Here is a 22,596-nt window from a genome sequence, read left to right as displayed (position 1 = left end):
ATTGCTTGTGTGTTTAGTTTAACTCTGTTTAATGTAAGATTGTAACTGATAATTTGAGTTTAAATAACTTACTTGTGTTAAGTTATGTTGAATGTCCCTAGACTCCAGCCCTCTCATACCTATAAGTCAAGTCAAGTTCAGTTTATTGTCATTCCTCTCCTTGCAGGTTATGCAAAAAGCAGAAACGAAATATAGTGCCCCCAGGGCCATAGTGCAATACATAAAAACAGTAAATTAAAACAAAGCATTAAAAACAAGCATAGAACAATAGGAGCAGCAAACTTAGGAACTACACTTAAGATTAAAGTGTAGAAACATCAAAGTGTCCGAGTGTTAGAGTGCTGAGGTGCTTATGTAAGCCTATGCTACGCACACGTCAGTCAGCACATGCCTATAACCCGAGCATTCGGCCTCCAGCCACACACCCACACACACACACACACACACACAAATCCCTCTTTGCCACTCCCCCTCCCCTGACTTCTACTATCTACAAGTCAGTCATTCAGGTTCAGCAGGTCCTCCAGACTCCAGTAAGCCCGGTTCTTCCCTACAGCCAGTCTGCTCTCCGGTTAGCATGGCCCTCAACGTCCCAGGCCTGGTGGTCACTATCCTCTTTTACCTGCTGGTGCTTGGAATCGGCATTTGGGCTTCCATCAAATCCAAAAAGGATGAAAACAGGACGCAGGCGGACCACGCAGATATGATCCTTCTGGGCAACCGTAGGATCAGCTTGGCAGTGGGAATCTTTACTACAACTGGTGAGCGGCAAGGCTGCGCGGCTGCAATTGGTTATTATTATGCTGCATTCAAGTCCCATGGGAAAAGTTCATGAGAAAGGCTTGATGGTTCAAAACAACTTGGAGGAAGTGTTCATGCGCTCCATTTTTCCAGAAGGCGTTTGGTGTTGCAGTACTGTAGGCCTACACACTGAGTGCAAACTCCTTGGATGGGAGTTTACACTTATTTTTCCTGATATTCATAAGCTTGATTTTGTATAACTGATGAGAATTTCAATTGCAAATGCAAAATGTGAAAATTTGTCTGTGTGTGTGTGTGTGTGTGTGTGTGTGTGTGTGTGTGTATGCACCATGCAGCCACCTGGGTTGGAGGGAGCTTCATCATCGGCACGGCAGAGGCAGTGTACGATCCGACTTTCGGACTAATATGGGCTGTAATGCCGTTAGCAGCAACCGTGGCCTTCATCGTGGGTAAGATTCTCTTTTTAACCCAGTGGTTCTCAGAGTAGGAGACCCCGTGAAACCCCCCAGGGACCGCTGGGTCCCCGGCAACAAGAGGAATAGTTTAATGTCACTATATTTTAATTAACTACAAAATTATCCCACTTAATGAATATTCTTATGATTGGTTTCATTCTCACCAGTTAACTTCACATGCACGGTGTAGACAGTTATACAATACACTATACATTACTAAATATGCAACATTAGTCTTTCCATATGAGGGTCCTTGGGACAAAATCCTACCAAATGGGGGTCTGTAGCCTAATGTGTGTCTATTTGGGAGTCGTGACATGAAAACATTTGAGAAACCCTGTTTTGGTTTTAACTCATACATTTCTGGAGCACGAACACAGCAGGGCCAGGATTCAAAAGGCTGTCAGTGGTGTAGAATAAAGACATATAAAGACTTGTATAGACCTATACTACTAGTATTATTATTGTTGTTGTTGTTATTGTTATTACAGTTTTTCTCAGTTGCTTTGGTACATTTCTCAGATCAGAATTGAAATTCTCAAAACTACTTGTTCAACCTCCACATCATCTAGTCACTTCTGCACATCATAAAAGCAATTTCTCATTCTTTTGAGCAAATTGCAAAGGCTTTGTCACATTCATGCAAATGATTATGTACAATTGTCTGCTGTTTCCTACATTATCAATTGCTCATGTCATGTTGATCAAAATGTATTATACTGGTTCTCTGTTGAATAGTCTTACCCCCCAAAACATCTAGGCATTAGTTCATTGCATAAGTCATTACATGCAAAATGGTTGAACCAGTTGTCATAATCTGTCAAGCATATTTTCTATACATTTCTATTAGACTTTTTTTGTAAATGTGTCCTGAATTGATGAATTGCTCTCAGGTGAATCTTGACTTTCACTAATGAAGGGGAATGTGTGAAGCGTTAGATCAACCAATGATCAACCAGTTCTCTAAAATAGCAGACAGGCAGGAACGTCAGGAGGTGTAGAAAGACTGTACTGTAACTCCCCATACATCACTGCATGTACAGTTCTGCCTAAGGGCTGTTTCCTATGTTTACATTTCTAATTTTGTATTTTTTTCCTTTGTGCTATGCAGTGCTGTCAAACAGTCTTGTCTTTTTCTTTTCTGTATCGCAATGACATGATCTGTCAACAAATTACAGTACAAACAGTAAAAGCGTAAATGTGAATCCTGTCCAATCTCTTGCAATCAATCTCCCACATGCAGTAATGTGTAAGTTTGTACTGTTGAAATTGAAATATGCCATACAGAAAAAGTGCAGCCTTGTGCATTTTCAATTATTGTCATCAAAACCTTAACCATAGTTTACATCAGAAAATACTTACAGAGTCACTGTTATATTGACAACATGGCTAAGCATTTTGACTATCTTGTTTGTAAACAATGACACAAGGACTTGTTATTCTGATGGCACTGACATGTTCATTGACATGAATATTTACTTTTGAGAGATAAACTAAGGATTTTGAGCAAGTTACGGGCTTTTGCAGGTAATCCATTGTGTGGTGCTGTTTGTATGAATTGTTTCGAGAAATGCACTTACTGTTTTGCAAATGTTAAGGATGATTCGAGAAATGTACCAAAGTGACTGAGAAAAACTGTAAATTACCTAATTCCACTAACGTTACTTAAAAACCACAAGGTAACGTTAAAGTCACCTACGCTTAAAGTTTGTAGGGCAGCGAAGACGAGTTACTGTCTGCAAATCCCCGTTACTGACTGTGGAATGTTACAGTAAGTTTGACTTTTGTTTTCACACCGGGAGACTCTGTGGAGTTCAGTGCTGCTGGTCTGCTGTCTGTACAACTCCACATGACAGACAGGATGTGATGCGACATCAGGAGCATTAGAGATCCATTTAGATCCATTTCTATAGAGTGACCAACTTTTGATTTTGTGCCTCTGTACGGGAAACACTGCATCTCACAGTCAAAAACGTCCTGTAGAGGCAATCTGACGAAGCGCATCATCTCACTAAGTGTTGACTGACTGCCTGACTGACTGACTGACTGACCTGACTGCCTGCCTGACTGACTGCCTGACTGACTGCCTGACTGTCTGACTGACCTGACTGACTGACTGACTGACTGACTGACTGCCTGCCTGCCTGACTGACTGACTGCCTGACTGACCTGACTGACTGACCTGACTGACTGCCTGCCTGACTGACTGACTGACTGACTGCCTGACTGACTGACTGACTGACTGCCTGACTGCCTGACTGACTGACTGACCTGACTGCCTGACTGACTGCCTGACTGACTGCCTGACTGACCTGACTGACTGACTGACTGACTGACTGACTGCCTGCCTGCCTGACTGACTGACTGCCTGACTGACCTGACTGACTGACCTGACTGACTGCCTGCCTGACTGACTGCCTGCCTGCCTGACTGACTGACTGACTGACTGCCTGCCTGACTGACTGCCTGACTGACTGCCTGACTGCCTGACTGACCTGACTGACTGACTGACTGACTGACTGACTGACTGCCTGACTGCCTGACTGACTGCCTGACTGCCTGACTGCCTGACTGCCTGACTGACTGACTGATTGACTGCCTGACTGCTTGACTGACTAACTGCCTGACTGACCTGACTGCCTGACTGCCTGACTGACTGCCTGACTGACTGCCTGACTGCCTGACTGACTGCCTGACTGACTGCCTGACTGACTGCCTGACTGCCTGACTGACTGACTGCCTGACTGCCTGACTGACTGCCTGACTGACTGCCTGACTGCCTGACTGACTGACTGACTGACTGCCTGACTGACTGCCTGACTGACTGCCTGACTGCCTGACTGACTGACTGACTGCCTGACTGACTGACTGACTGACTGCCTGACCTGAATTTGCCTCGTGGTGCCCTTGGCTGCGCCGTGGGAAAAAGTACTAGCAGTAAAAAAACAGTGGTAAACTTTTTGTAAGTTCAAATAATAATAATCTTCATTTATAGAACACTTTTCACACAATTACAAACAAAACAAAACAAAAAACAATCAGGAGCAAAAGCAATGAAAGCAAAGTAATTGATATAAAATCTGGACAAGAGATGTAAAAGTAAAACATAAAAGGGAGGTGAAAAACAATGGGCTCATAATGTTTGAGCAGATTACAGAGATTGGATGTCAAAATGAGCCAATGAGCTGTCTTTGAGAGATTTGCGTTGGTGAAAGATTCATATCCTGAGTTAAGCTTGGCTTCAGTCTAGACTAATACCTTTTGATCAAAATATTTCTCCTTGTGCTTTTCATCGAGCCCGTGGCTATCGCTCTTCAGTCGCTTGCTGGGTACCAAGGAGTACGTAGAGGTCACATAAGGTTTATCATTATGCAGCTGACCTGCTTTTAGGTGTCAAAAACCCAAAGACTACATCTCTAAGAATCTGGGGTAAAATAAGAAAAAGTTTGGGTGGCCGGATAGCTTTGTCATTGTTTCTGTGTGCGATAAGGTCCTTTAGTGGAAGTCCTGAAAACCGAGGTCTCGTATACTCTTAAAATGAAACAAACAATAAATGAAACAAGGAAAAAACGCTGGCTTTACATTGGAAAAGTACTTCATTCATGGTGGATCAATTTAAAGGAGTTGGGTGGGCTGAAACGCACTATTTCTGATTTGGTTTCATTAAAGCTGAACTAGGCAATGTAAAAATACACCCATCTTATCAGCCTAAATCACAAAGGGCTGCAATAGAGAAGAGCGTCCCATCCTCCATAAATGTGACCCCATAGATTTCCCCTATTCATCCAATTGAAATTCTGGTGTCTGGTATGTACACTTCTCCGCCCACAGGAAGTGATGAATCAAAACTTGAGAATGTCTCCTAGACAGCGGCAAGAGAGTTCTCTGTTGAGAGAATTAGATCTTTTGCCTCTCTCATTCATTTGGTATCCTTTGGTATAAAGCATCACAGCTGGCTGAGTTGGTAAACATGAAAGCGCTGTGTGCAGTTTATCAACATCTCATTATATTATTTCTGGGTATTGAAGTTTTACATTTTCAGTTACCTCTTGCTGCCATTTGAAGCTACCAATATGCAAAGTTGTCCAGTTTAGCTTTAAATTGTAGAAAGATCTGTAATATCCAGCACTTTACTGTATATCTGCGAGGCAAATTATGAGAGTCCTATACCATTGGTGTCCTTAGGTTTTATGAGCATGTGTCCATGTGTGTGTATCCTTTGTTTGTATCACGCATGTGTGTTTCATAGGTGTTATCACGAGTGTGACTCTGGATTTGTCCTACACTGTATATTTTAACTGTCTCTCAGATAATGGGTCAAAAATAAGATCATCTTTAGATTTTTATAGCGGGATGTTGCACTAGTCCATCCGCAATCAATGGACATGAAGCTTGGTGGCTGGAATGAATGGATACATGAAGAGATGGATTGATGAATGGAAAAAAGAAGTCAAGAATTAAATACTGTAAGGACAGAACAGAAAGGCAGTTCTCTTATATTCCCTTTTAAGGTGGCTTCTTCTTTGCTGAGCCGATGAGAGACAGAAAGTACGTGACCATGATGGACCCTTTCCAGATCAAGTATGGAAACGTACTGAGTGGAGTTCTGTCTGTGGCACCACTTATGTCAGAAATTATTTGGGTGACATCAACACTGATAAGCTTAGGTAAGAATATGCATCTGGATTTGTATGTGCGTATGGGTGTGTTTGTGTATGTGAGTATGCATGTGTGCATACCGTTGCATGTGTTTTTGTGTGTGAACAATCAATACGTGACTGTGTACGTATAAAGATGGGCATGTGCATTGTGTGTGAGCATGCTTGTGTGCCTGGGTGTGTGTCCATGTGTGTATGTCCTATGTGTGTGTCATATGCGTGTGTGTTTCATAGGTGTTACCATGAGTGTGATTCTGGATTTGTCCTACACTGTGAGCATCTGGATCTCTGCTGCAGTGGCCATTACCTACACACTGCTGGGAGGTCTCTACTCTGTGGCCTACACAGACATCATACAGCTCATTCTCATCTTTATCAGCTTGGTGAGTTGTTCCATTTAATGTGCTTATAAACCAAGCTTGTGTTAGGGAATTTGTTTTTGGCTGCAAACAACCCACAGACGAAAGAAATATCTGAATTATGAAAAACAAAAAAAAGTTAGGCAAATATCTGACTTTTTTTTTGGTAAATTGCATCATCGTTTTATATTAGGATGCCTAAAAGTAAAAAAAAAAATTATAAAAAATAAAACTTGAATAACTGGTCTATATTTGCATGTATATAAGTGTACATTAATTTAGGTTATTTACACAACATTATGTACATAATCATAAAAGAAATAATGGTTAAAATATGATGATAAAAACACAAAGGTGTAAATTTCTAATTTGCTCAGGTGAAAAAATATTAAAAATCTAAAGAAAATCTATTATCTATCTATACTCCAACTCTCTCCACAGTGGCTGTGCGTCCCGTTCCTCTTCATGAGTCCCGCCTCCTTGGACATCACCAAGACGTCCTTCAACAACACCTTCCAGGCTCCCTGGGTCGGTACGCTGAAAGCAGACAGAGCCTGGAGGTGGATTGATAATTTTTTACTGCTGGTAAGGTAATGAAAAGCATGATATCCCTCAAGGCTTCTAACCTGTTATATGGGACCCGTTAGCACATGAGATGTGCAGCAATGGACAAAGGCGACTCCTACACTTACAAAATGATTCATAGCACAAAATTAAAACACATGAGAACAGGTAACGCAAGTCCTTGATTGAAAAAAATGCTGAGATATTTCTAGACTGAGTCCCCTGTACTACTATGTACACTGCAATGTTGAGGGGCATAATGATTCACTGTACTCTGTATTACTCAACTATTACTCTATTACCCTTCGCTACACTAGACTGTTATGTGACATAATAATGTATCAACATTAGTGTTGCTTAGGCAGATCATCTCTGATAACATTTCTAGGCTCCAGATTGATGACAGAGTTGCAATATGGGTTTTTTGTACAAGATAACCAAGATAACTTGCATAGTATGTTAAGGTCCCAACAAAACGTAGGCAGCACTGAGAAAACAACCACATTGGAGGAAAGTGTGTCCTGATCTGTACTTCTAATCTGACCATGTCTGCTGCGATTCAAATAATCAGACTACTCTTTTTTGATTTTGGGGTATTTTGAAAAATCTCATCCCAGGGGCAAGAATACCCCCATCTACTGAGTGCAGTGTTCAACGTGGATTTTTTTTTTAAACTTTCATTAAAAACAAACAACAAAAAAACAAAGGAAATGGTTCTGCTGAGCATTCATGTTCTCTGTCAGCATCACCTTGCTTCACATCCTTATAGTCAATCTTCCACTGTTAGCCACAGAGCAGTTCCACCTGAGCAACTGAGGGTCAAGTGGAATGGGACAGCGATACTCACTCACTTTCCCGGCTCAGATTTTCCAAGCCAGCCATAGGATTCAAAGTGGTGACTTTCCGGTCACAAGTTGACCGATTGTATGTACGGTACTTCTCTATATCATTGCCTCCAGAAATCTATTTTTTCCTTGTTTCATTCATTGTTTCATTTTAAGAGTATAGGAGACCTCGGCTTTCAGGACTTCCACCAAAGGACCTTATCGGCTTCTTCCTCAGCCACGGCCAAGATGCGATGCTACGCTGCAGCTTTCCTCATCCCCACATTTGGAATCCCTCCTGTGCTGATTGGAGCAGTGGCTGCATCAACAGGTGTGGTGCTATGGTCCATGATTGTATCTGGTATCAGACCCGTCATAACACTGAGACTGCTCTTGTTGGGTCCTAAATTACCTTCTTTTAGCAGCTGATTGTAACTCCACATTCTTTCTCATACTTACTGATCTCAGTGTCACTTTTGATACAGTTAACCAAAACCTACTCCTTTCCTACTAGAAAAAAAAGTAATGCAACGTCTCATGGAGGAAATATGGCATTCCGCAGGGACTGGTGCTATGTCCTCTTCTCCCTATACATGCTACCACATGATGATGATATTATCTGTAGACATGGCATCGGCTTTCATTGCTATGCAGATGACACAACTCTACATATTAGCAAAACCTGTTGAGGCTCCTCAGATTTCTGTCCTTGAGGCCTGTATCAGTGACACCAAAGGTTGGATAGCAAACAGTTTTCTCTTACTTAATGCAGACAAAACTGAATATTAGTACTTGGTCCAAATAAGCATGAATCTTTGTTACACCCAGACTAGATTATTCCACTGGCGGTGGACAAGATTAGTCCTGAAATGCTAAAGGCTCTGGATATTGCTGGGTTGTTGTGGTTGACACGTCACTTCAATATCCTGTGAATTTCTGGAACAGTGCCTTTTATTGGCAGACGGGTGGTGTGTTCCATCTATCAAGAAATCACATTGCTCAGCCTCCCCTTGAAACCCTATGCCAAGGTGCTGGAAAGGAGACTCTGGACGACTGCCGAACCTCCAAGATCCAGGAGGAACAATGCAAATTCCGACCTGGTCTCAGAACCGTAGATCAGATTTTTACCCTCTCGCAGATAATCAAGGGATCATGGAAATTTGCTAATCCTATCTACATGTGTTTTGTGTATTTCATGGGTCTCAAGCTCGCGGCCCGTGGGCCAATTGCGGCCCGCGAGATGATATTTTGTGTCCCCCACCTTAATATGAAAGTTTAATGTTAGTGCGGCCCGCAAGTTTTATATGGATGGCACTTTACAGTATTGTGTGCGGAGCTGAACGAACCTACCAATCACGGTGGGGTATATGGCTCTCGGGGGTGGGACATCGACCGGGCTTGATGCAAGCAGAGAAACATTTCTCAATGAGTGAAAGTTACAGCAGCGTTGCCATGGAGAGTTTTCTTCCGTGCCTGGCTGGCTGCCTCGTTTCTATTGGGCACACGCGGACATTCGTCCCAGCGAGCTGCGTTCACAACACTTCCAAAAAAAAGTTTTTTAAGTTGCTGCCCAGCGGGACATTATACGTATATATGTCTCTCTCTGACAAAATAAATCAAAGTGATGCGTACACGGCGGGATAAAAGAAAAGTAAGGAACTCAATGTAGCCTAATGTAGTCTGCAGTCACATAGCGACACCTGCCCGTCGGCGATAACAGTCCCCGGTAACCCGGACCAATTATAGGGTCGCACTGTTATTTGTGGGTCATTATTTTTTATTTGCATCGTGCTATTTGCATTGCCTCACACGATGAACACTACATATATTTCTATATGATGTCATTTGTTTTTTTTGTTTCTATGACTACGTTTACAACAACAACAACAGCACGGTGTCATTTCCGCTTCTTTTTCCTGTAACAACAGCACGGCGGGAATTTGATCACAGATTTGCAGACTTCAAGACGCACAGAGCCACATTTCAAATTTTTGTGGACCCCTTCTCCTTTGATGTGCAAGATGCCCCTCCTGTGCTTCAAATGGAGCTCATTGACCTGCAGTGCAACTCTGACCTCAAAGCCAAGTTCAGGGAGGTGAGTGGAAAAGCAGACAAGCTTGGGCAATTTTTGAGAGAATTGACCCCCAGCTTCCCTGAGCTTTCCCGAATGTTCAAGCGGACCATGTGCCTTTTTGGGAGCACATACTTGTGCGAAAAGCTCTTCTCCACCTTGAACTTCAATAAGTCCAAGTACAGGTCCAGACTTACTGGTAATCATCTTCAAGCCATACTGAGGGTCTCAACTGCTTCCTCCCTCAAGCCAAATGTGGCTCAGCTATGCGAGAGGAAGCGCTGCCAGGTCTCTAGCAGCAAGGAGTAGGCAAGAGAAGCCATGTTCAGAAGAACAGTTCATGTTCTTCAATGTTCCATTCATGTTCAGGACAATTCATATTCAGAAGAACCCATTGAGGTTAAAGAACTGTTAATAAAGACGTTTAAATCTTATTTTGTGTTAAAAAATAAAAATAAAGACATTTGAGAAGATTGGAATTTTTTTTAACAAAGCTTTTCTTGTGGAATACCTGATGCGGCCCAGCCTCACCCAGACTCTGCCTCCAGCGGCCCCCAGGTAAATTGAGTTTGAGACCCCTGGTGTATTTGGAGGAGAATGTGGTGCTTGGGCTGTTGCTGTGAGCCATTTGGTGCCTATATACTCGGAGTGAGAGCTGTGTTCGAATCGTTGGCATTACGTCAGGCTCATTCAAGGTGGGCATTGGACTCTGACAAGGATGCACGTTGTCCCCTCACCTGTTTGTGATATTCATTGACAGGATATCAAGGCGCTGCTTAGTTCTGGTTCGGCAACATTAGGGTGGCATCTCTGCTTTTTGCACTTGTACTGTGACAAAAGATTAAGCCCACTGACTGTCAGACACATAGCTAATCAATTTGGCTGATATTTCCTGTGCCTTGTCCATACCTCAGACTGGAACCTGACCTCGTATGGCTCTCCGTCTCCACTTGAACGAGGTCAGACGGGTCTGATCTTACCCATCACCCTGCACCACCTAACCCCGCCCTACATCTCCGTCATCGGCATCGGAGCTGTTGCCGCCGCTGTGATGTCATCAACTGACTCTGCCTTGCTGTCTGCCGCCTCCATCTTCTCCTCCAACATCTATAAGAAGATCCTCAGGACCCAGGTGAGGAGGAGAGGGAGCGGGGGAAGAGACTGAGATGAGAGGAGGAGGTGGAGAAAAAGGAAAGAGATCAGAAGGGTGGGGGAACCTTTTATGCAATATAGGTGGGCAACGCTGATAGTAGCTATCAACCAGGTGAGATACGGGGTCAAAAAACTATTTAAAAATTTCCTAGCAACAAGATTTTCCTATATAATCACATCAATACTTTTGATGCAATTCCTTCGACTGTTGCTCATTTGAGATGCCCAAAAAGTGCAGAAAGCGGGCCAATTTTGTATGCCACTTTTCTTAACAAACTGCTGTAAAGTAAAAGGAACAAAACATATCAATCATAATAATAACTTTATTTGCATAGCTCATTTAAATGGAGTTTGCAAAGTCATTCGCAATTAAGACAAACAAAAAACACAAGCAAGGAAGGGAACAGTGGCAAACACAAAAACATAGCCATTGGGGTTGGGGTGGGATACGGACCTTGGTTAGGGTAAGGGGTGTGGGAGGAGGGGTAAGGTTATACCAACTAACCAATGCAGTGGAACAATAGTGGAAACAGAAACATAATTACACAAAGGCACATATGTAGAAATAGGTCATTAGAAGTGATATTAAAGACAACACCTTTCCACTGAAGGCCAAAAGCCCAAGAACTTTGGCCCAGGAACTCTAGCCTGGAACGTAAGCACCGGGCTAAACTTGTTAAAGTGTTTCCCATAGAGATAAAACAGTAGAGGGGACATTACGTCATTAAGCGTGGGATAATCGTCCGCCATCTTACCTGGGTCCAGTTTACCTGTAACTACAACAGCAGCCTATGGGCAGCAACCACTATACTGTCCTTATTTATACCTAACTGCTGCACTAAAAGGACTAAAGACACCAGAGAGGCTGGCATCACCTTCCACACGTCAGTATAGAGTAGAAGATAGATTCTGTTTTATATACTAAATTTAACTGGCACAACTTAAAACACAACATTTCTGGCTAGCAGTAGCCAACAGGAGTTCTATCTGAAATCGCTTGTAACATAACAGTAATGTTAGTTAACTGTTAGATGCAATCCTTACATTTCAACCTGTATGTTAGTTGACTCGGTCATTGCTATTGCCACACCGTTGTTTCTGAGAAGAGTCACCACACATCATTGAGCATTATGTACAACCAGTGTTTATATTCAGCCACAAATACGTTCTATAGTGTTTTCTATAGTATTTGTATAGTAGGCCTACTCAGTAGCGGCACCGCTGCTGAAAATGCGCAGGTCTTTTTTTTTAATACCTTAATGATCGAAGTGACAAATAGTGGCGTGTGACCCCTAACCTTGTGTATTATATTATAATATAATTATAAAAATGTCATGTTTCTAAACAGACAATAGATTGGTTTGCCTCTTATCTCCAAAACAGAGAGCAATGTGTAAAAATTGAACAAGATAGGTCAGCCCTCAGTAACATCAGATTTGGTGTAGCCTACCTCAAGGTTCAATGTTGGGTTCTTTATAAATGATCCACCCTCAAGCTGTCCAGAGGCTGGTTGTCAGCTGCCGGGCTCAGATTACAGGAGTTTTTCGCCGATTTATCCCCGATTCGCCCCTCACGACAATCGGAGGAGAAATCTGGATCTGATCTTGGTCAGAACCGAAGTTCGGCACCGAATATCTGGTACTGTAAACTGTTTACAGATCAAATCTTAATCCTCCCGAACTGTTCTAAAACTATGGAACAGGATTAGGGCCACAAGTGAAAAATGTATTTGAGTTCTGAGTTTAAATACAGAATTCTGAGTTTAAAGTCAGAATTCTGAGAATAAAGTCAGAATTCTGAGATTAAAGTCAGAATTCTGAGAATAAATTCAGAATTCTGAGATTAAAGTCAGAATTCTGACTTCTGACTTTAAAGTCAGAATTCTGACTTTAATCTCAGAATTCTGACTTTATTCTCAGAAAGAGAAGAGAGGGGAAAAGAAGAGTTGAAAGTACAACATAATACAACACAACATAAAACAATAAGAGAAGAAGAGTGAGTTTAGAAGGATGTGAAAAACACATTTCTCAATTAATTGCAGCTTCTTCCTCATTATATTTCCTTTCATTCTAGGCATCAGAGAGTGAGATCCGGTGGGTGATCCGTATTGCTGTGGTGTTAGTGGGCTTGGCCGGCACATCACTCACCTTCCTGCATACCGGTGTCATGGCATTCTGGATTCTTGGGGGAGAAATCGCTTACGTTATGATGTTCCCCCAACTGGTCTGCGTCCTCTTCGTCAACATCTCCAATGGTTATGGGGCTGCTATGGGCTTCCTGGTGGGGCTGTTGTTAAGACTGTTGTGTGGAGAGCCGTTGCTAGGGCTACCACCCGTCCTCCACTTCCCAGGATGCACTCTTGAGGATGGTGTTTATGTTCAGTATTCTCCAGTCAGGACCATCTGCATGCTGTCTACCTTTGCCACCATATTGCTGTTCTCCTACGTGGCATCTCTGCTCTTTAACAGAGGTTTGGTTCCTGAGAAGTGGGATGTGTTTAAAGTGAAAGCCCAGCAGTCACCACAAACACTAACACCAACGGGTGGCGCCAACAGAGACAATGAAAATGGGAATTTAGAAGCCCCAAGTGAGAGTTGTGGAGTCTCAGAGCCAATGTTAAATTCAAGGCTTTAGAAAATAAACACATAAGCTGAGAAGGCAAATCGCAGAAGCTTAAAAAATCACTACAGTTTATAGTATGTTCTCTTGTGTTGTGTTTGTCGACTGTGCCTTACTTATTGCTGCATTTGTTACTGGTTACTGTTACTGTTAGTGTCTGCCTCTTTAATTTGCCTGGAGTACTGCTAAATGATATTTGATATTTCCCCTCAAACAGGAAATACAAAAGAGAACCGGAAACATAAAAGCTAAAAAAGTCCTCTGTACTAATCTATGCATCGGCTTGCACAATTTCTTATCTGCACATATAAGAGTTGGTACATATTTCTGGATGCAGATGTACCTGTGCTGCCACCATCTATGAGTATGATCTGATAAACATCGAACATGCGCCCTTGCACTCTCACTTTTGCTGGACACACCTCAACAAGGAGTGCTGCCAAAGGGAACAGCTTGTCATACACATGCAAATGTTTACATTCTGTACATAGTTGTAAATGGGATGCATTTCAGAGATTAATAGTTTCTTATAATACACGTCTGCACATCAGTGGTGGTGAAGTAGTGCACTCTGCCAACTCCAGCCCTGGAGTTGCATGCAGGATACATGGTTCCTGCAAGATGCACACTTCAGGTGATGAATATGTAAATCAAGGTGTCCACCTTCACATGTAACACTGTATTGGTTTCATGATGTAAAACAAGAAATCTGCATACTAATAAACACCAATATATGAATTGTTGAAATTAATTACACTGTGCAACTTTGATTTGATGACTCAGCAAATCCAGATGTGTCTTGCCATTTATATCTTAAGAGTTTTTAAGGGATCCTCAAAGGAGACAGCACTAGCAAGGCGGGTGAGGGAGGGTTCCAAAGAGTATTAAGAAACTCATCTTTTGATATAAAAGTTATGTTTTAATTTAAAAGAAATAATCAATTAGAGCAAATATGCAGAATAGTCTACATCTTTTTTAGATTCACAGTATATTTCCATCCAGTTCAATCTTTGTGTACTATCATAAACAAAACTAAATTAAAGGTGCATGGCATTTAAAGGCAATGCCTCAGCAAAATGACATGAAAAGGAGGAAAGTCCATGGTCCAGTTTCCCACCATACTGATGTGAAGGACAAAGGTCATGGTTTTGAATGTGTAAGTGAAAGCATAAGTGAAAGCACACCCAAAATCCTCAATGTGTACATCCAATGATCCAGGTCTGAATTTAACAGCTCAAATCCATGTAAGACTTGCATAACTTTATGCAGTCGGAATCAGGAATCTTTTTCTGCACTTATGCATGGCCTGTATGTATATGAACATATATGTACTGTATATGATTGGACATCACAGAGCGCTAACGATGCACATTTTGCACTTCCTGTATTTATGTTGTAAATTTACAGATTTTTCCATATTCTCATATTTTCTCAGTTGTCTTATATTCCATAAATATCTATCTTCATTTATGTGCTTCTGCATATATTGTCTTTTCATGTATGTATTTTTCACATTTTCCAATAATTTTCTTTATCACAGGAATGAAAAATTCAGCTATCCAAATACTCAAACAAACAAACAAACAAACACCGGAATCAACAAGTGGTTCCGGTCAGATGACGTAATAGGCTAGTGAACTTTTTCACGTCAACTTCCTTTCAATCTCAGCCTAGCCTACCGTTTTTGTACAACTAAAATATGGTAAGAAATGCATTCCCGCTTCTCATCAGGGTAGGCTACTTCCAGATCAAAATGGTAGCAGCTTTTTTTTTTTTTTTAGCGCAGTGGCCTGCCAACAAGTGACTAAAAAGGTTCGACTCAAAAGGTTCGACTCAAAAGGTTCGACTCAAAAGGAGCTCCACCTTCCCATATGTCCTGGCAGTGTCCTTTGAGATGACTGGCTGAGTCGGGGTGTCGTCCTCCCGGCAGCATGTGTCCACACATATTGTAGCTGAAGCAGCGGTGGCAGCTGCAACCACAGAGGCGATCTCCTCTCTCTCTCTCTCTCTCTCTCTCTCTCTCATCAGGTGCCGGTGGTGGTGGTGCACTCTCTCCCACATCTGACAGCTCCACTGGCAAGGACACTGTAGGCCTAGGCTTGGTTGTAAAACCAAGTTTGCTTTGCACTAACTTTTTTTTAGCCGGCGGCTCATTCATTTTGTTAGCTAACGTACAGTACAGTACAGTAACGTACAGTATGCTAGCAAAGACAGCACTCGGGATGTGCAGTTAGGCAAACAAAGTAACAAACACACACACGTGACACACACGATTCATAATCAAATTTTATTGGATGTCAGATCACTTTGATTTCATTTGAATTACACCATGGTTGATTATGATTGGATTTAAAGGTCCAACATATTAGAGTAGGCTTACCGCAATACCTGGCTTAACAGTTAGACGTTACCACTTTATTACCATAAAAGTGGGGGGACAAAAAGTCTCGTTGTCCCCCCTATTCCGGCGCCACTGGTTCCGGTTCCTTTTCATTCAGCCAATCCTAGACGGAGGTGCATTTTACATTTTGCCTACAAGATATCACAGAAGTAATTTTTTATCGCCTATCAAAAATAAGTTTTAAATCAAAAAGATGGGATAATGCTGTGACAACTGCTTTCTACTAAACTCATCGACAAGCTCAGCTACTCTACAGTACACTTGATATAGCCTTGTCTGCATTTGGTTGTTTTCATTTCTATAGCATGAGCAACAACCCCAGTTTTTTGCCCTATTATATCTCTTAACTTTGGGCTGATGAGGAAGACAAAGAAGATAAGAATTAAAAACCCTCATAAGTCTTACTCTAAGGCCTTGATTGTTTGATATTATGTAATTAATTGACAGCTGTTCTCAACAGATACTTGCTCGTAATGCTGCCAACAGAAGTAATCTAAGTGTGTCAAAACAGGAATGCCAAGCCTGTTGTTAACCGAGCAATAAATCTTTTTGGTTGACCTATTTCACAGTTCCATAAAGGTATATGAATGGGACAAGGCAGCAGTAGCCTAAAGGTTGGAGAAGGTAATCAGTGGACCGGCTGGGGAAGCCTGGGTGGAGGGGGGAGTGAATGAGTAACACTCTTCACTCCCTCAACAACTACTGTCAGTGTACAACTGGCAAGATTCCTGCAAAAGTACTGCAGGATGGTGACAAGATGGAAAACCTCCTGCATTGCCCCAGTGTATGAAGGGCTGCTTCAGTGCACTAAAAGAAGCTATAGCAAAAGTTCAATTAGGAAGATCTACATTTCACACTCTCTCTCTCTCTCTCTACTTTTAGAGATAAGAGATTACCCACGCAGTCTGTTTTTTCCCCATGCTACCTCATTTCCTGCTTCTTCTATTTATGTTTAACCAATCAGATCTCTCCATGTGTTCTGGGAACCTGTCATCATGCTGCTGCCAGAGTTTAAAATTCTTGCTTGCTTGTCTGCCTTCGGCTGTCATATCAGTGCTGCTGTTTATGTGGCCTGCCTCCACCCCACCACCACCTGTGTTGAGGCCATACGGCTCCTCAACAGGGAGATTCCAACTCCAGCATTAAAGACACAATGAAATGGCATTCTGAGAGCATCTCGCTTCCTTAATTTGATGCATTTCCTGTTGAAACAGGATATTTTCCCGTTCTCTCTCTTTTCCTCTGATTTGAGGTTAGATTCTGCGTCTTGCCACCTCCAGAGGTTTTTTGATGACTCCTCGTGTGGGATGCCTCAGTGAGGCCAAGGAGGAGGAGTGTAGGAATCTGGTGGAAAAGTTCATCAGGTGCAGCATCATCTGCAGCTCAGCTTCAGTAAGACGAAGGAGCCGGTAGTGGATTTCTGATGGAGCAGCAACTCACCAACACCTGTCACCATCCAGGGCAAGGAGGTGGAGATGGTGCAGTTCTACGAGCACCTGGGGTGCATTTTAACAACAACCTGGACTGGTCTGACAACATGGAGGCACCGTACAAGAGAGGGCACAGTAGACTGTTCTTCAATCAGTTGTGGCCAGCGCACTGTTCCAGGCCTGCACACCTCCACTCAGAGAGGCTTACTCACCGGAGCTGGTGACGGGACAGACACAGCTGGGGCAACTGATGAGCAGAAGGCCCTTTGGATTTTTAGAATCTACCTCATTTTATCATAGGTAGGAACTATATGCATTTAGCATGAATGGAGTACTGTAAAACGGGGTGAAATTACTTAATGAATTGCAAAGTTTTTCGTCTCTTGCTGTGGCATTAATATGCAGCACTGCTGGATCTTCCTTTGTGACAATTACATTACACAGAGCAAATAAGACATTATTGGAAAGGCTTATTGATAAGTGTTAGAGTCCTGTTTGATTACCTCTCAGTATAATAGAGAGAGCGGTTTGGCAATATCCACATGCAGAGTGGATATTGCTACCAGGAACTCTGGCATGTGGCTTTGTGTACCACTCTCTTTCTGTAGCAGGTAGGACAGTTACCTACCTCATGCCTGATACTGAGTCATGTGATCCGTCCCTGCTTTGTCCTCCCAGCTTGGAATAGCTGTACCTGCACTGCATCCATGTGTCATGATGATGTTGTGATGTGGTTGAAGTCAAGACCTGTATATTTCCTTTGAATGACACAACCCAACCTAAAAGAGAAACCCTCTGCACTAAAATATTTACAGTTATGCTGAAGCTTGAGCTTGGTCAGATGTCATCTTTCATTCTAGCTACCTGTCTACTGAGTGTGCTACTCTCACAATATGGCAATGCACATGAAAAATGAACCCAGCGAGCATTGGTAAAGAAACACCTTAAAATATATCATTAGATGTCATGGGTTAATATTCATCTTTAATAGCCCTACTGTGGTCAATAGTATTTATGATTATTGACTTACTCTGGGTGACCTGGCCCTGTGACGAAAAAGTTTGGGGACCCCTGCATTACTCTAGTACTAGTAATAGTATCACTAGTGTTATTATTGAAATGAAACTTGGGCTTGATAAACTTGTTTTTGTTCGCTGAAAAGGTTTTGTATTGTAAAGAAAATATTTTTATTCCTATTACAGACTAAGTTGAATTTTATCAGCGTTGATATAAATTGATGATCACCATGGCAAATTTATTGTATGTTATAATAATATAAATATAAATATAATTATATATTTATTTATTTATTATTTATATATATATATATATATATATATATATATATACATATAATTGCGGCTAATTCTTCTTGAGGCAGTGATACACAGAGCAGCTTTTTGTGACGACTGCAGCAGTGTTGCATCAGCAGGAAATTTACCAGGAAATGTTTGAAATAGATTTTTGACTTCTTGTCTCACTTTGTTGCTTGAACCATTATCCAGATATGTTAGTTTAGTTTAGTTTAGTTTCTGTGGTCAGAGCCACAGTGTCAACAAAATAGATCAATAAAGATATTCCTGTGACCTCAGAGTAATCCTGTATGATACAGAAGTGCTAGGTAAAGAACTGAGAGCCAGGGAGAAAAGGTACAGTTTAAGTGCAAGTACCAGAGGAGGACCCTTCTCTTATTGCAGGAACGTCACGAGTCCTACCAAGAAGCTGTTATCTGTTCATTAGAAGCAGATGTAGATAAATAGGAAGCTGCTGTGGGGGATTATTCACACTATAACTGCTGAAGGTTGGCTTTCTGGATGCAGACGAAACAGCGGACTTTGGCAGATTCAATACATTCAGGTTGTGATCCACCAGCTTTGACACATTAAATTTTGTTTTATTATTTAGCATACATGAAATGCTTTGCAGTCATTTCTTAGAACACATTTTTTATAGACAGGATTATGAGAAGTTTATCCTTTTTACCTATTTAGTCCTGTTGTATATGCCTGTTTTATTGCTTTTAACTCTGCTTTTAATTAAGGTCTAACTTTATAGTAACAGCAGTAGTAGTAGTAGTGGCGGTGGCACTGTTTCCAGTGCTATTACCACCCTTATACCCTTTACATATTTGATATCCAATATCTCTCAGATATAAACAACCCTTTTTCTCTTGCTATAATTTCATAGAACTTACACAACCCTGTGTCTCTGGTAGCAGTAGCAGTAGTGGAGGTAGTAAGAGAAGTGTTGAGTAGAGGATAAGAAACCCTCCACCTTTCCCTGACCTGCTGTCCCCAACAACAGGTCTCACTCTGAAGAATGGAAGATTTGTACAACATCACAACCTTAAAGAACGACACTAGAGTTTTTGTCGGGCTGGAGCGTTTCTTCCCAGCTGCCTTACATGTGACGGCATGGGTCGTCATCTCCATCGGCCTTCCTTTGACCTTGCTGGCCATCTGTGCCCTGTACTCCCTGGTGCGAGAATTATGATTGATATCTATTAATTTGTCTGTGTACACGTCTATCTGTTTGTCTGACTATAACTTTATAGGCAGTGAAAGGTGATTAGGTATTTTTCAAGCACTACATTCATTACACTGGGTTTTGTGTTCGCCCCTGTCTGTATGTCTGTTTGTCTGTGTGTCACTAACGCACGTGTCACTATTTCTGTTTTAGATTATTATAATTCTATGTAGTACATGACCAGAGTAGTGATTGTAATATCAGTGTTTATACATCGTTTTTTTTGTGCGGGCTACTGATCCGTTGCTTTGGTGTGACGACTTGGAGCCGACTAATCGGACAAAATAACTATCCAGTAGAGATACCTTTCCGACTACAACTGTCATCCGATCATTTTGGAATGACATTTGTGGACGGGTCAAGGCGGTGTGAGCTCACTGTACCCCACTGAGGAAACATTTGGCAGGTGATGGATCCGTTTTACTAGCAGGCTATAGGCTACGAGCGACCGCACTGACAAAATTACAAATAGCCATGATCACTTGTTGGAAATGGACAGTTTTAATATTTTGTGATCAAACTAGCTGTAACCCCAGTGTTGTTAGAGTGGTTTTGATTTGGAGTTAATTTGTGTTAATGACATTTATTTTGACTTTCTCGGGTCATCCATTTATTTTTACCACTGTTCCTGTAGGTGCGAGACGGCCATGTTGCTCCGATCTACGTCATCAACCTCCTCGTCTCCGACCTCATCCAGATGTGCTGCTTAGCTATCGCGGTGACACTCCACAGCGGATACATCATTGGTGTTTCCATGGATATTTATGAAATTGGGTTGATGGCCAGTGTTGGCTTCATGGTGTGTGTAGCCCTGGAAAGGTAGCTAACCATCTGTGTTTCCTATCTATCTATATATCTATCTATCTATCTATCTATCTATCTATCTATTTATTTATCTATCTATCTATCTATTTCTCTGTGTTGTATTACAGGTATTTGGTCATAGCCTGCCCACTGTGGTACCGCTTCCGACGAAACATCAAGATCTCTCTGGTGGTCTCCGTTATGGTCTGGGCCTTCCCCTTTATCCTGTTCTTTCTCACCTACCTTTTATTTGATTTCATGGACCCATCCATCCTCCTCTCCATCTCCCTCCTCCTCCCCTTCCCCCTGCTCATCTTCTTCCTGGCTGGGACTCTCAAAGCTCTGTCTGCTTCCATCTCTGTCCCCCCTGAGGAGAAATGGCGAATCGTGGGAGTCTTGGTTCTGGTGCTGCTTAACTACACACTGCTGTTCCTGCCCACGATCATTTGGTTCCTGGCAGCAGCAACACATTCAATAATTTTTGATCGTAACCTGTGTCTCGCCCTCATCCAGTTCAGTCCTCTTGTGGACTTGGTTCTGTATGTTTTCATGAGGAAAGGAGCCGTAGACAAGCTGCTGGCCTGCCTGTGTCGGTGCAGGATGACCAGAGAGCAAGAGCAGGGACAGATCAACACCGTGAATGACGATACCACAGTGAGGGTCAGCTCCGTGTAGGAAGAGGAGGAGAGGGAGAGAGAGAAGGGGGAGGGAGGGGAAAGAGATGGAGGGAAAAGAGGAGGTGAAGAGAAGAGATGGGAGGAGCCTCCCACCACCTAGAGTAGAGTCACTGATAACTGTTGGGAATGTGACACCTGAGAGTAGAGTTAAAGGGAGCAATTTTTGTCCAGGGGGGTTTAAATTTAAAATTTAGGGGAATGATGAATCTCAGCACTTCATCTTCATAATTACACTGATTAGCCCAAGAGTGGGTGCTACAATTACACATCAAAACTGAACATTTTAATAACCAGTCCCACATCACAAGTTCGAATGATATGAAATTTGGTCTTTTAATCACCTGGGAACTGCTCTCCATGCTTTTATTTTGTCACATCTGGATTATTGTAACTCCCTGTGCACCTGTCTCACTCAGCAGAGTAGATCCAGATTACAGTGAGTCCATAATGCTGCAGTCAGACTCTGAACAGGAACTAAGAAGAGACAGCTTATTACCTCTATTTTAGCTTCACTTCATTGGCTCCTAATGCTATTTGGGATTCATTTTAAAATCTTATTAAACATCTTTAAAGCACATTTTGGACAAGTGTATAGCTATATCTCTGAGCTTTTAACCCCTTATGGGCAGCCTGAGATCCTCAGGCTCTTTCAGTTGTTCCACAGTCTAGGTTGAAGACTAAGGGAGACGGAGCTTCCTCCATCAGGCTCTGAGGCTCTAAGACCTGCTGATAAGATAAAGCTAGGCCCATTCTTCTGCATTTACTGTTTATGTTATTAATTACTGCTCATATTTTTTACTTCATCTTGTAAACCACGTTTACTTGTTTGTAATTTTGTATCTTTAAATAAAGCTTGTCATTATTATTATTATTAGTCTTAATGCAGTCTTTTTCTTACGACAAAATCAAACATGTTTAATATTATCTTAAACCTGCAATAAGAAATTTCAGACCCTATAAGCTATCCTGAAGCTAACGCGTGATACGTGGAGATTTTTTTGAGACATAATGATATAAACAAATAGCCACACATGCGGGCAGCCCTGTTGTTGTTTTCACCTGTCAAACTCGGACCGAATCGAAGCTCCTCCCGACCCATTCAGTAGCTTTTCATTATTTTAAAACTAGCTTGTCTCCTCCCTCGCTGTTTGAAAGCGGCGCTCTCCCGATCCCATCCCTGAAAAACAATTGTCGTAATGGCGGAATCGATGAAGCGAGCGAGTAAACTTGTTCAGCTAGTAAACTTGCTACCTGCCTCTTCACTTGTCATTGTGGGACCTTCAGCAGGAGGAAT

At 42.0% G+C, this 22,596-nt stretch overlaps 2 protein-coding genes across 2 annotated transcripts; both read left to right on the top strand.

The window, feature by feature from the left end:
- Nucleotides 1-577: 577 nt before the first annotated feature.
- On the top strand, nt 578-14,183 carry LOC139912878 (high-affinity choline transporter 1-like). The gene is made up of 8 exons (XM_078288770.1): nt 578-761; nt 1,098-1,211; nt 5,729-5,884; nt 6,110-6,258; nt 6,676-6,819; nt 7,800-7,953; nt 10,608-10,825; nt 12,919-14,183. The coding sequence occupies exons 1-8, from the start codon at nt 578-580 to the stop codon at nt 13,477-13,479; spliced, it is 1,680 nt and encodes a 559-aa protein (XP_078144896.1). The 3' UTR covers nt 13,480-14,183.
- A 5,431-nt stretch (nt 14,184-19,614) lies between these two features.
- On the top strand, nt 19,615-21,300 carry LOC139912880 (G-protein coupled receptor 4-like). The gene is made up of 3 exons (XM_071900803.2): nt 19,615-19,773; nt 20,456-20,640; nt 20,754-21,300. Exons 1-3 carry the CDS (start codon nt 19,615-19,617, stop codon nt 21,298-21,300), a joined length of 891 nt encoding a protein of 296 aa, XP_071756904.2.
- The last annotated feature ends 1,296 nt before the right edge of the window (nt 21,301-22,596 follow it).

Source organism: Centroberyx gerrardi, chromosome 15 (genome assembly GCF_048128805.1).
Source record: "Centroberyx gerrardi isolate f3 chromosome 15, fCenGer3.hap1.cur.20231027, whole genome shotgun sequence".
Taxonomy (NCBI): domain Eukaryota; kingdom Metazoa; phylum Chordata; class Actinopteri; order Beryciformes; family Berycidae; genus Centroberyx; species Centroberyx gerrardi.
Note: the sequence above shows the minus strand (reverse complement) of the source record. Positions and strands in the feature narration are given on the sequence as shown.

Excerpts from the sequence above, each read along its gene's own strand:
- LOC139912878 (XM_078288770.1), top strand. The coding sequence starts at position 578 with ATGGCCCTCAACGTCCCAGGCCTGGTGGTCACTATCCTCTTTTACCTG. Across the intron at positions 1,212-5,728 it reads AACCGTGGCCTTCATCGTGG|GTGGCTTCTTCTTTGCTGAG; the intron begins GTAAGATTCTCT and ends TTCCCTTTTAAG. Across the intron at positions 5,885-6,109 it reads ATCAACACTGATAAGCTTAG|GTGTTACCATGAGTGTGATT; the intron begins GTAAGAATATGC and ends TGTGTTTCATAG.
- LOC139912880 (XM_071900803.2), top strand. The coding sequence starts at position 19,615 with ATGGAAGATTTGTACAACATCACAACCTTAAAGAACGACACTAGAGTT. Across the intron at positions 19,774-20,455 it reads TCTGTGCCCTGTACTCCCTG|GTGCGAGACGGCCATGTTGC; the intron begins GTGCGAGAATTA and ends CTGTTCCTGTAG. Across the intron at positions 20,641-20,753 it reads GTGTGTGTAGCCCTGGAAAG|GTATTTGGTCATAGCCTGCC; the intron begins GTAGCTAACCAT and ends GTTGTATTACAG.